This window comes from Chlamydotis macqueenii, chromosome 4 (assembly GCF_036417535.1).
Source record: "Chlamydotis macqueenii isolate bChlMac1 chromosome 4, bChlMac1.mat, whole genome shotgun sequence".
NCBI lineage: Eukaryota > Metazoa > Chordata > Aves > Otidiformes > Otididae > Chlamydotis > Chlamydotis macqueenii.
This window is the reverse complement of record NC_141559.1, coordinates 414,748-427,425: the sequence shown is the minus strand read 5'-3', so window position 1 is coordinate 427,425 and position 12,678 is coordinate 414,748. Positions and strand designations below refer to the sequence as shown.

General features: G+C 36.6%; 1 protein-coding gene across 2 annotated transcripts in view; it reads right to left on the bottom strand.

Moving 5' to 3' along the window:
- The window catches only part of PRDM5 (PR/SET domain 5), an 81,649-nt gene that overhangs the window by 17,417 nt on the left and 51,554 nt on the right, over positions 1-12,678 (bottom strand). For both annotated transcript variants that reach the window (XM_086746905.1, XM_086746906.1), the window contains one exon: positions 1,532-1,617. In XM_086746905.1, coding sequence (XP_086603031.1) covers positions 1,532-1,617 — 86 coding nt within the window. The remainder of the gene's footprint in view (positions 1-1,531; positions 1,618-12,678) is intronic.

Sequence of the window (12,678 nt, the reverse complement as noted above, 5' to 3'; positions counted from 1 at the left end):
CGGGTAAACTATCCCAGCTGTGTCCCCCAGCCACTGGTGCCACCAGCTCCAGCTCCTCTCCCAGCTCAGGTGAAAATTATTCTAGCCAGAACCAGGACATCACTATAGTCAACAGAAATACATCATTACAGGCTCTAAAGGCCTATTCTTATTCTTTATTTCTTTTTTTTTTTTTTTTTTCCTAGAGAGACTGACAGATATGTTGCTTTTACTCAAACTATATTCCAAATCAGGAAAAAATTAAAACTTGGCACTATTTCAGAGCTGGTCTTGTTTACTGTTCTTCCCATTTGCAGCCACGTAGAACATATATGGTAACAAAATGCCTTCTGGTGCAAAAACACTAATATGGGACAGTAACAACAAAGTATTTTACAGCACGTCTCAAAGTGATTTAACAGCTGGAAAGAAGGAGAAACAACTAACAACATGGGACTAGCCAGCTCCCAACGAACCCACAGGAAGCACTGCACAACCTGATTACTTCTAAACTAAAGTTTGGGTACACGAGATAAAACTTTATCTAGGACCTCCAGTTAATACCCTCAAGACCTAGGTAGAACGATAGAAAATTAAGCAAACTGTTTTGATCTTATCTTCACTTATTTAGAGAGCTATTCCGCATCCAGATCTGCACATGGAGACTAATAACGTAACTATCAACCTCCTTTTTCCTAATAGATAACGAATTTTCTCAGTTTGGCCTCGAGGCTGCCTTGACTTGTGTAAGCAGTAACAGGTCCCAAGGGGTTACGAGTAAAAGCTACGGTTTACTGCTAACTTTTTGTTTGTTTTCTTATGGTGGATGGGGAGGCCAGAAGCAGCTAGTATATGGAATGGTAGACCAACTTAACTTCACCTGGAGATCTCCCTTTATAAGGGAAATCACATCTGGCTGTTTGAAGACAGCTCTCCATGTCTTTGCTGGCTGAGCGGGGCCAAGATCTTGCCTTTGTCCTCTAGTAAATATACATGAGAAGGGTTTTCCCTAAAACAGGGAACCTTTGTGCTGAACGAGACTCAAGGTTCAAAAAATAATATTGGAGACATCTGTAACTTGCCTTTTATTTTGTCTTCAGTTAAACAAAAGTTAAATAAAGTCATTTTGCAGCTAAATATTTGTCATCAGTTAGTAAAGCTCACAGTGACTGGATTTTAAGGAGACAGCAAGAATCAGAGCACTGGATATTGAAGTTCTGAGAATGCTGAAGCCTTTACAGAATTGTTTAGTCAGTAAACAACCACAAACATTAATTTATATCTATAAATAACCACAGGTTAAAGGAAGAAGCTATTACTGCTATTATTTCAACAAATATGAAATGGAACACAGAAAAAAAAAAAGGCCAATAAGGGAGTCATAATTAGAACTTAACAATTAATGACCTAAATCTTTGCCTCTTATTTTGATAAGCATAAAATATCTTGGCTGGTACCGTCTAATCTCTATACAAACAGTAATTATTTACGTTTTGCCACACATGATTCATATACAATCTTAAAGTAACCATAAAAACTAAGCTACCCTTACCCTTGTGTGGGTGCGAATATGCATCTTCAAGCCATCATTCTTGCTGAAAGCCTTGTCACAGTAAGGACACTGGTAAGGACGCTCACCTGAAAAGAAGAAAAGCATCAGAATCCACAAATATGGCATCAGTATATGAAGGCCTTGCAGCACGGTTATTTGTCAAACTGAGATACTTTTTTCTGCCCTGGTCTTCACACTCAGTTCAAACAAAGAGAGCTCTAAGCATTAGAAAAAAAAATAAAAATAAAGGTCTGCCTGAGCAGGAAGCAGGGCTGGATTAAAATATTCCTCTTTGCTGCTTGAATTTGTTCTACCAAAATACAAATACACACAGAGAGCCTTGAGGGGTGGGGGGAGATGGGGGGGGGGGGGGGGGGGGAAGGAAACACCTATTGCCCTTGCTCAAACCACATTCTACGGTGACTTACACATGGTCATTTTTACGGTTAGGTATTAACTGCCCCCTCTGTTTCACATCTGGTCATTATTAGAGCCCTCTGGGTGTCAGAATCCCAACGAAATATAAAATCTACTCCTTTTTAATGCTGTATCTGAACTAGTTGCGTTAGAAGACAGTTAGTAAAAAGTTTCTGCAATCTTTGGGTTGCAATTTATAATTGAAATGGAAGCAGAAGGATCTCAGCATCGCCTTTGCAGCATCCAATATCTTAAAGGTATTCAGTTTAATGCTCCATTAAGCTGGTGTCATTCAGCATCGATTTTCCCAAACTCACATTAGTGTAATGTGGATACTGAGCTATTCAGAATCAAAGAGTGAAGACTTGCTACATGAGCTCCATAATTTGGAAAAAGTGATAAAGCTTTGCAATTCCCCAAGGGGATATTAATTTTTAACTCTTTAGGCAATGCACTGGAATCTGAGTCGATTGCCTTCTCTTCCTGTATACAACACTTTTAAGAACAAATACCAGACTGTATCTAGTACAAAAATACAAGTCAACAAATTAAGACACAATAACTATTTTTCTATTAACAAAATGGCATTTGTTCTATACAATCATAATGTCAGAGGTGTAACAAACCTTTATTTGAAAATACAAGTTAAGCAAAGCCTGTTCTACTAAGTCAACGCACAGCTTTCTGCTCCTGAAAGAATCTTGCACGTACAGAAAGATCTAACATAGTCCAAATGTCAAACATTTATTAACACTCATACTCAATCCTGGAAAATAGGTAAGTAAGATTAATTACATTTTACAGTTAAAAAAACAACTAGACTGATGTGCCAAAGATCAGAGTGCAAGAGAGTGGCAGTAACAGCGATAAGCATTTAAAGCTCCACAGTCCGCCAAACCAAGGATATTCATCCTGACTTGGAGAAGGGAAGCCTCATGACTCTTCTTGTCCTTTCTCTGCATGAGGCGTTCCTCCATGATTGCTCAGAGAGAAGCTACTGGATGTCATCTTTTTTGGGAATAAGATGTCAAAGGATCACAAAAAGTATGTAACGGACACGGCTTACAGAAGCAGCTCTTCAGAAGGACCAACTGTGAACACAGTACAGCTGATCAACTGGTAACTCACTGTTGTACATAAAATCTCCATAAAGTCACAGGTCGTGCAGAGAGTTGAGAGCAGCTGAGTTGCTCCCCTATTTAAGCAAGTGGATAAAATACCCCAAACTTATTTAGTAGATAGACTATTCTATTCTTTTCTTTTATTACTGTTTAGGTAACTCTTTTAAGGGCAGGAGCATAAAACTGTGTAGCAAATTACTTGTGAAATACAAATATTTTTCTCTCTCGTATTCTGCCATGTCTCAGAAAGTACAATTTTGTGAATTTGGCTTTTTTTTTTTTTTTTTTAGGATGACAACAATCACTGTGTTATAGCTGCGTTTTCAACGAGCAATTTGAAATACGATACTCTCTCTCATGACCCTCAATGTCTTTAATCCATGGCTTCAAAATTCAAACATTCCAACAGTTGTCAGTACTCAAATATTTAATTCAGCCAACATTTTTATGGTTTAGGGCTTTTGAATGTAGAAGTTAAAGCTTTCAGCAGTTTGTAAGCAGGTGAGTGTTGACAGGTAGGAGTTGTACCCCTCCTCTCTCTCTCCTCCGTCCCCGACTCTCTTTAAAGAGAAATACTTTTGCTTTCAGAAGACGGCTTTGAGCTTGTCTGAAAGGGATTAACAGCATCCTTCAGAAACCAACCATGGAGACCATGGTACTTCATGAGTAAGGCCTTAAGAGCTTTCAGCAGATGCCAGTAGAGGGCAACAGCATGACTTCATATCAACACGTTGCACCTGAAAGACCGGCTTCAAGCAGCTGTTAGGTATCGTAAACTTTTAAAAATCTCCACTGTTCCAAAAATCGACTTTACTATGTAACACAGACTGCAAGCTCTGACTTGACATTGATGCTTGGTGGCATCCTATTTTTCCAAATTACATCAACAACTTCTCATGTACTTGTGTCATTAATAATTGTCAACCAAACAACCTAAAAGATGACCCCAAGCAATTTTACTGTTGCTCTTTTTATTTTCTTTCACCTAATCTTTGTAGCTTGTATGCTCAAAATATATACAAGTGCCCTTGTGCTTACATAGGCAACTGTTTCCCCTGTGCATACACATCTTTTAAATGTGGAACTTGTCTTCTACCCTGAAGAGTTTTAGGATTTAACAAAATTAACTGCAGGCCACTTAAAGCAAATCTGTGCTTGCAAGAGTCACTTTTCTCAGAATAAATTTCTTAGTCTCTCTGTAACTAGTCCACAGACAAGTTTGTGCCGCTGTGTGAGAAATATATGGATACTTATAATGGTTTAAAATGAAATTTTTTTTTCTTTTAATATTACGTGAGCTGTGAACAAGAGTAAGTTTCTCCTCCTTTGACATCAACCATGTGAAAATGTAATGTCTAGTTTTAACTAGTTGTTGTGAATCCCAATTAAATTAAGAATAAAACAAAGTCAGGATGAATCACGCTCTGGAAAGGGCCTGACTTTGTCGCCTGTCCGAGAACTAACGAACTGCTCTCCGCCAATTTATCTTTTTCTCCATTTACTGTATCAGGAGCCTCAGCAAATAATTCAGATGAGATATCTGAACCTTACGGACAGCAGATTTTGTCAAGATTACTACAATCCTACTTACTAACTTCTCTATCTCTGGCAAAAATTAACTTTTCTCCTTGCTTCAGAACTAGACTACGCAAACATTATTGATGCTACCAGTCCGTTGCTCATAAGAATGATCCCAGTAACTGATTCATCAATGAGACCACTGGGGAAGAAGGTGTTCCTTGAGAGGAGTCTTACACAGTCTGTCCCTGTAAGACAAACAGGAGCAGTGGATCCTTTCTCTAATACTGAGATGCAAATAGCATAAGACGAGAACAGAGAAAAAAACACATCCGAAGTAATGAATGCTAAATATGTTGTCCCACATAGGAAGGTTTGCCGAAATGCAATTTTTCATCCAGAACTGCTGCAAGTGTTCACAAATGAGAGGGTTTTGTGTTTCAATAAAGTTTAGAAATGTCACTAAGAAAAACTAGAAAGCAAGTGCAATGTGATAAAAGGTCCTGGGAAGGTGACACTATGCATCAGTGCTTTCACATTTGTCTGCAATCAAAGACCAGCAAAAATAAATTATAACCATTGGAATATTAAACTTCAGATCAACTCACGCACAATAAATACTTGGATATTTCCAGATGTAAAACTTCATTGGTCAGAAAAGGAACGGATCTATGGCAAGGCGATTAAGACCAAGATGAGCAAATGAAATGGTGTTGTATGTCATTTATCTCTACGTATTTCTCTTGTCCTCACAAAAAGGAGTTACAAGCATCAAAATGAAAGCAAGCTGTTTCCCCTGTGACAAAGTACAATTTCTTCTTGGATTTACAACTTGAAGTATGTTTATATATATATATATTTTAATACATAAATATATATAAAATGTAGAAATATCTTTATGTTTGGAGACCAGGGGCATCATACTGAAGTAAATCAGTGCATTGGCTTTTTACTATGATGTCCTTTCACTGCAGTCAATAGCAGAGCAAATTTTCAAAGATATTATTTCACAAAGTGAGGGCGGTTGGTTGCTTTAAAAAAAAAAAAAAAAATCTTTTTTTTAAAAGTATGGATAATATGGGAGGAAAAAAAAAAAATCTTTTAACCTCCAAAAACACTACCATGCCTTAATCTTAACACTTCACATTTGGAAAATACCTGAAAAAAGGCCTGACCTTCTACGTTACTGTTTGCAAGCCCAACTGAGACTCTGATCTGCACTTCTCACTAAAACACTTCAGCAGGCTGTCTTCTTTAGTACAGTATCAAAATCCAGTAGGCATATTAAAAACATCTTAATTTGACAGCTGGTCCAGTAAACATGCCCAGAAGTAATGTTGTGAATGCAACAATAACTAAAAAAAATAGCTATCATTAAAATAGCAAAACATTCAAGTAAGGCAGACATAATAAATTCTATGTTTACCCTCAAGTTACAGCTGACTGTCATATCCCTGCTGCCCAAGAACAAACTGCTCAACACATTAATGGCACTTCTGTACAAATAAAATAACCTCAAACAAATAATCCTTGGATAAATTGCAGTGGATTTAATATAATTCAAAGTCTAGACATTCTACTTCCAGATTTTGGATGAACAAAACCAAAGCTTTTAACATAATAAAAATAAATTTAACCCTAATACAAGGATTACAAAAAACAATTCCATGATTGAAAACTATATGGGATTTTGATCTGAAAACACGTCATGATAGAACTGATACTTTTTTCTTTCCTCATGTACATCTCTAGTTTGAGATCACAATACCCACTGGACTTTAATGTAGCATAAAAATATAAACACTAAATTCTTCCATTCCAGTTCAACTCGGGACAGACAGTTTCCTAAAGATACTGTAAAAGGCAGTATTTACGGCGAGTTTAGCACCCAGATTTCCCAAATACAGATATCTCTAGGAACAAAACAATTAAGAAACAAAACTAAATATACATTAGTTCTTCAAGACTTCAGTGGCTATAGCTAGATATTTAATAAAGACGTTGAGAAAGAATAATTCAAATTAGTCATGTGTGTTGCTAATTTTCACACTGTATTTTGCATTCCCTGTAGTCAGTTTAGCCACCAAAAAAAAGCCAATTACAAAATCAGGTGGAAACTTGATATAAAAACAAATGTTAGTGATTACTCTGAAACAATTACCTTAAGATCAACCAAATACGGACTTCACAAGTGACAAATATATTCCCATCAAATGAGACAAATGAAACATGCAAAAGAGAAATAGTCCTAATCTAGAGACTGTAACAAAAGTGTCTGAAGAGACCAGAAAAAAAAAAAAAAAACAGGCACAAAGAAGATGGTCAACAGCATGCTAAAGTGTGCATTTGATTAACTACTACACTCATGCTGGAAGCAGCCTCACAGAGCTCTTTCACACCATATATGAGCATCACTTCTATTTAATTCTGTTAAATTTGGAGTCATATTTACTGTCCCCGTCCCCACACAGCTTGCCTGGTCACTTATATACAATTCCCAGGTATGTACGTTAGCCTTCATGTACGAATTCCCTGGATTTCTGTCTTTATTGGACCTAAACTGCTGCATTAAGGAATGAAGAATTTGAATTACGCAGCAAAATTATGCAGGGGTTATTGTATACTTTTTAACACACCTATGCTTTGTCAGTGTGGGTATTCAGCAGCACTGGTCTAGGTCAACACTTACGAACATCAGAAAAAGACTTGCGACAATTCTCACTGAACATCAGATCACATGCAGTGTATGTAACTTAAAAGGAATGGTTTTCTTCAGTTTTCTTCAAAAAAATTAACAAATAATTACAGCAATGCGGTCCCTCAGAATCTTCCACAGACCATTTGCCATCTTCTAAATACAGGTCCTTTTCACATGTTGAACTACTTACTCTAAGGATTAAAATATTATTTCCTAAAAAAAAAATACATATATGAGTGTATCATTTCAAAATGTCAATTTTCAGAACAGCTACAGTAAAGTAGAATCCTTTCTTTAAAAAGGACATAACATAAGACTGAGATAGGAGAGGGGAAGAAGGAAGACTCCACCATCACCCAACTGCGATGGAAAGAAGGCCATTCACCTGGGGAGGAATCTGGAGGCACGGGGGCCATCTGGATCACACATGCAACACTCCATACCAGGTGATCAACAGGGCAGCCCAGAATGGGAATTGCAAGAAGGCTTTTTCAGTCAGAGATAATCTGGGGTGATGACAGCATTCAACAGCAAGTAAGGATGGGCAAAAGGTTAACGGATATAACAAAATTATAATCTGTGACATATGCTTTAGAACATTATCTGTTCAAATAGAGCACTTGACAGCTTTACACATTTATCCTCAGCTGCTGTCGCTCTGTATACAGCGTTCCCATCAAATTAAAAAGGAAGTTTGTGTCCTTAACTGTACAGAACTCAGTTAATGCGCTGTACAAATATGTACACACACACAGACAAAGAAACCTAAGATACACAGAACTGAATTTCTCCCACAAGAAAAGAACTTAAATAGGAATTAAAATTAAGTTAAATAGGAACTCAAGGAACCAAGTTATTTCAACAGAACTCAAATTATAAAATGCCAGAAAACCAATTATTGGATGAAGAATAAATATTCACACTTTAAGAAAATATTCAGGAATTTTCATCACCTTGGTGTTGCACAGCATGTCAAATGGCCCTTGAAAAGGCAAACACTTATTCAAAACAATAAATTTCCTTTTGGGTAGAGGTGGCAGTTTTCTTGATAATGAGTAGCATTTCCAAAAACATTTAACAGCCTCGATCTCTTACATATTTTTTCTAGGAAGGGAAAATAATGACCGAGCAATCAAGAAGCTTGGCCAATTGCAGCAGCAAGCTGTTCTCTTTACGAAACCTGGACTAGTCAATAAACAAATGCTATCTGGCCTATACAAAATTCTGGCCTGCTTGATTTTCAACCATTAAACACTCAAACTTTAGCACTTTAGAAGGTACCGAATTACCCACACAGAAGTAGCTTTCTCATGCCAAGAACCAAGCAATTTCATTATTTGAAAGATAAAGTATTTGTGGACGCCAGCTGAGACAAAACCCAGAAACACCAAATATACATGTAATTCTACGCTCACAGTCAGCCAGATAAAGAAAGGGAAAGCTCTTTGAATGCTCTGAGGAGAACAGTCCTGTTGCCTGAGACAAACAGAAAAACACAGAATCATAGAATCACAGTCCTCTGGTATGAGTCAGAGACATTTCTTACACATTCCTCATTTTAACCAACATTCAATCATGGGAGACTAAAGAGAAGAGATTAAATATTTCTGCTTTTTTTTTCCTTCAATGATTACTAACACTAAGCCTGTGTATTTGTGAATGCTTTCTAACCAAGCTCCAAAACTTGTGTATTTTCCAGGCACAAGGGAAAACCAGAATTGCTTTTACATGAGTCAACCAAATGCATTTCCCATTCACTAAAAATGGTCACATATTTAATAAGAAAAAACCTCAAATGCTATTTTTTTCAAAATAAGGGAAAACCAGATTGCTTTAACAATTTTTTTTTTTCTATGAATACTCTTTCTTCTAAGTACTTAGCCATGCCTTTTCTAAGGCACAGAAGTGGTATTTTCACAGCTGAGAAGGTTTGTTTTCTGCAAACTTTTGGGTTTATTCAGATAATTCAGATTACCTGCAGTTAATACCAAGAGTCAAAATGTTTGTCCTATCTGGTCCATAAAAATTATCATGATACAACTGAGGTTTTAGCTATTTGTAACTAAATTAATTATAAAGACTAGTAAATGCCTCTACAAATAAGAAGGCTACCTGAGTCTGTACAGTAAACATGATCTACCATTATTTGTTACTTACAGACTCTCATCAGTTCTACAGTGGTATTAAGATTTTAGTCACAAATAAAAACCCGGCACACTTACTCTAAAGAATAAAAAAGCTTCGTTCTTTGCAGCTATCAGTGGAATTAAGCAATTTGATTTCCCTATGAACGGAGTATTAGCATCTATGACTTCAGTGAACCCAATGATCGACCAAGTACATGCAGTAATCAATCAGTAATTCATTTGGTCTAAAGATGTCACTATCATTCAAATAACCTATCCCTTATAAGAACATTTCTTCATTCGTGGAAGCAGATAACAAGAAGCTGACAGCCGCATGAAACTTTACAGGTCCTCTTGAAGATTTAACTGTTGTCTGGAGATAAATAGGACAATGATGTATAAACTGAAAGGTTTAGAAATGCAGAATCCTTACCTTTGAGGCCTTCTGCAAGCTCCTTCTTAAATTCGGTAGATAAAAGAGAGATCATTTATAAGTTACTGAATAGATAGAACCTATCTGTAGACATCTGCAAGCTGTTCACTGACTAGATACAGATACATTTTTTTCGTATCTCTCATTGTGATATGAAAGGAAGTTTCTTCAAGCTTCCCTTTTATCTTTTTTTTTTAATGTAAGAAAATATAAATTACTTATAAGGTAACTTGCCAGAATATTTGCTAGAATGAGGATCCTGGCTGTACATTATTTCTAACATACATGAACAAACAGTTGCCTGTTTAGCTAGTAAAACTTTAGAGACATATTTTACACAGTAATAAACAAGAGTTATACTGTAGTTCAACTCCTTACTTCCTTCAACTACTCTGAAGACTTTTATGTTCATAGATGGCTGAACTACCGTTAATAACCAGAGATTTTTATTACAAACTCCATAACTAATATTATCTTTGGTTACTCAGGAATTTTTACATGAAAGCGCAAAATTTGGACCTAGATTTTTTATACAGTTGGACCTCAAATATGTTTTTAAATATTCTCAAATGCCTAGTTAATCAAATTGTAGAAATGTGACTACAACAGCAAAGTTAGGACTGTAATATCAGGCTCTCAAAGCAGAGACATCTCAAGAAGGCAACCAGCACCTAAAGTTATAGGGGACAAGTATGATGAAATGTTTTCACAAGCTTATAAAACAGTCTTTAATTATGGAAATGAAAAGGTAAGCTTAACTGTGTTGACACAAAGGATATGGAAGTCCATGGTCTGAATGCTTTTTGCTGTTTTAATGTAATCTCTTGGTATTATCCTTTACTCACGTATATGGAAGCAAGTTTCCAAAGAACCTTCTCAACTCGTGCTTACAAAACAAAGCCGCTTTTTCTACATACCAGAGAATATAACATGTAAGAAGGCCACAATAAGTCAAGGCTTTTAAATGGCATAGAATAGAAACACTAATCTTTTCGAAAACATTTAGGATAGATGTAAAGTCATAGTTATCTTACTGGATTTTCATCAGGACTTTGACTAACCATGATGGAAAAAGCAAAATAAGGTTATATTTTAACCGTTATTTGCATGTATACACATTTTCTGGAAGACATGTATGGCCATTAGTTGTCCCTCACCACTCCCTATGTAATGCAGTAGGGTAAAAGACAGCATAGAAGGGACAGAATTACAATTAAAACACTTAATTCTCTTAACCCAAAAATAAATTAACCTGCAAATATAAACTACCTCAGAACAACTTTCATTGTTGCACAATTTGATGTGCAACATCCCAAGGATGGAAGGGATTAGACCACAACTAATTAGGAAAGCAAGAGAATAAATACCAGACAAATAAAATGTGTGTGTATACACGTATATGATACAGGCACACACAAATACATACACACACAAGACAGCAGTTAACAGATTTAAGTAGCTAGATACAAGGTAACTGCGAAGCTGCACAAACCGCAGCCATTAACTCTTAACACTGAAAGTTGCTTGAAACATTAGGGAAGTAATTAACCTCCTGGCCCCCAGTTTCAAGCTCAAGGAGCAGCCCATAGAATTTCTTTTACAATTTATGAACAAGCCAAGGAATTTATATCGCAGTCAGAGGATTCTTTTGCTGAATTAACCTCGGCTCCCTCTGACCCTAAGAAGTCATAAACCAACAGGATACAGCAGAAGGAGAACGCGCTATAGTGTTTCAGCTGACCTACAGAGCGCTGTCTCTGTCATGTCAAGGCTGGAAACCCAATGATGAATTACACAGCAATATGCTAGGTTCAGATGCAAACATCAACCCCTTCCCTCTAACCATGCACACGCAGGCGTGTTCACTCACCCCAAACCAGCTCAGTTTCTGCAAAAGGCCAAGTACTGTTAAGGCTCATTTACAGAGCCTTACTCTAAGATAAAAGAGGGAAGAAAACTGCTTATTGAGGAAGCATGCATACGTCTGTGAGTAACAATATTAAAGAACACATGCTGTGTGTTAAATAAAAGGCAAAAACCCATTCAGCTTCTCTTTTTGTATACAGATTACTAAGTATATAAAAAATACAATTTCAAAGAACCAGAAAGGCAACCAAGAACCTCAGCTTTTATAAAGAACAACTTTATAAATAAAAAAAGGATAAAACGTGACACACAGCTGTCTTCTAAAAGAACTCTGTCTGGCTCTATTTTGTAAATACAGAACAAAGCCTCTTATACAAAGTAGCTAATAAAACAAAGTCTAGCTGACCACGTGCACAGAAAATAGGATAACACAAATGTCTGCACCAGGAGCTCAAACCTAATCAGCTGTAACCACTCAGATATGAAGGTCTTTGCAATATTTACACTTAAGGTGTACTGCTCAGTTGCACCTACAGCCTAGCCCCAGCTGAAGGCTTATCCACAAAGATGAATCATCTCTTGAAAATGGACAGTGGCTGGTTGTTTCACTTCTAGCTGAGAAAGAAAAGTGATACTTTGAAGTCAGACAAAAAAAAATAGGACGGTACCGTTTTCAATCTATTAATTTAAAACCACAGAATTTAACAGATATCAAGAGCATGAAGTATTCAACATTGCAACATCTAGAAACCAAACATCTATCACTAAATAAGATAAGTTTGTGGCTCTACTGTTTGATTAACTGAAAATATCTTACTGCTCAGAAAATCCCTGAAAAGTTGTCAAGGATTTTCACAATGTAGTGAACTTTATTACTAAAAACCATCCAATGAGTACTCAACTATTTTTTTGTACTGTTTCCAGACACCATGGATTCCCCTCACCAACTGCCCTTACTTTCCTTGGAA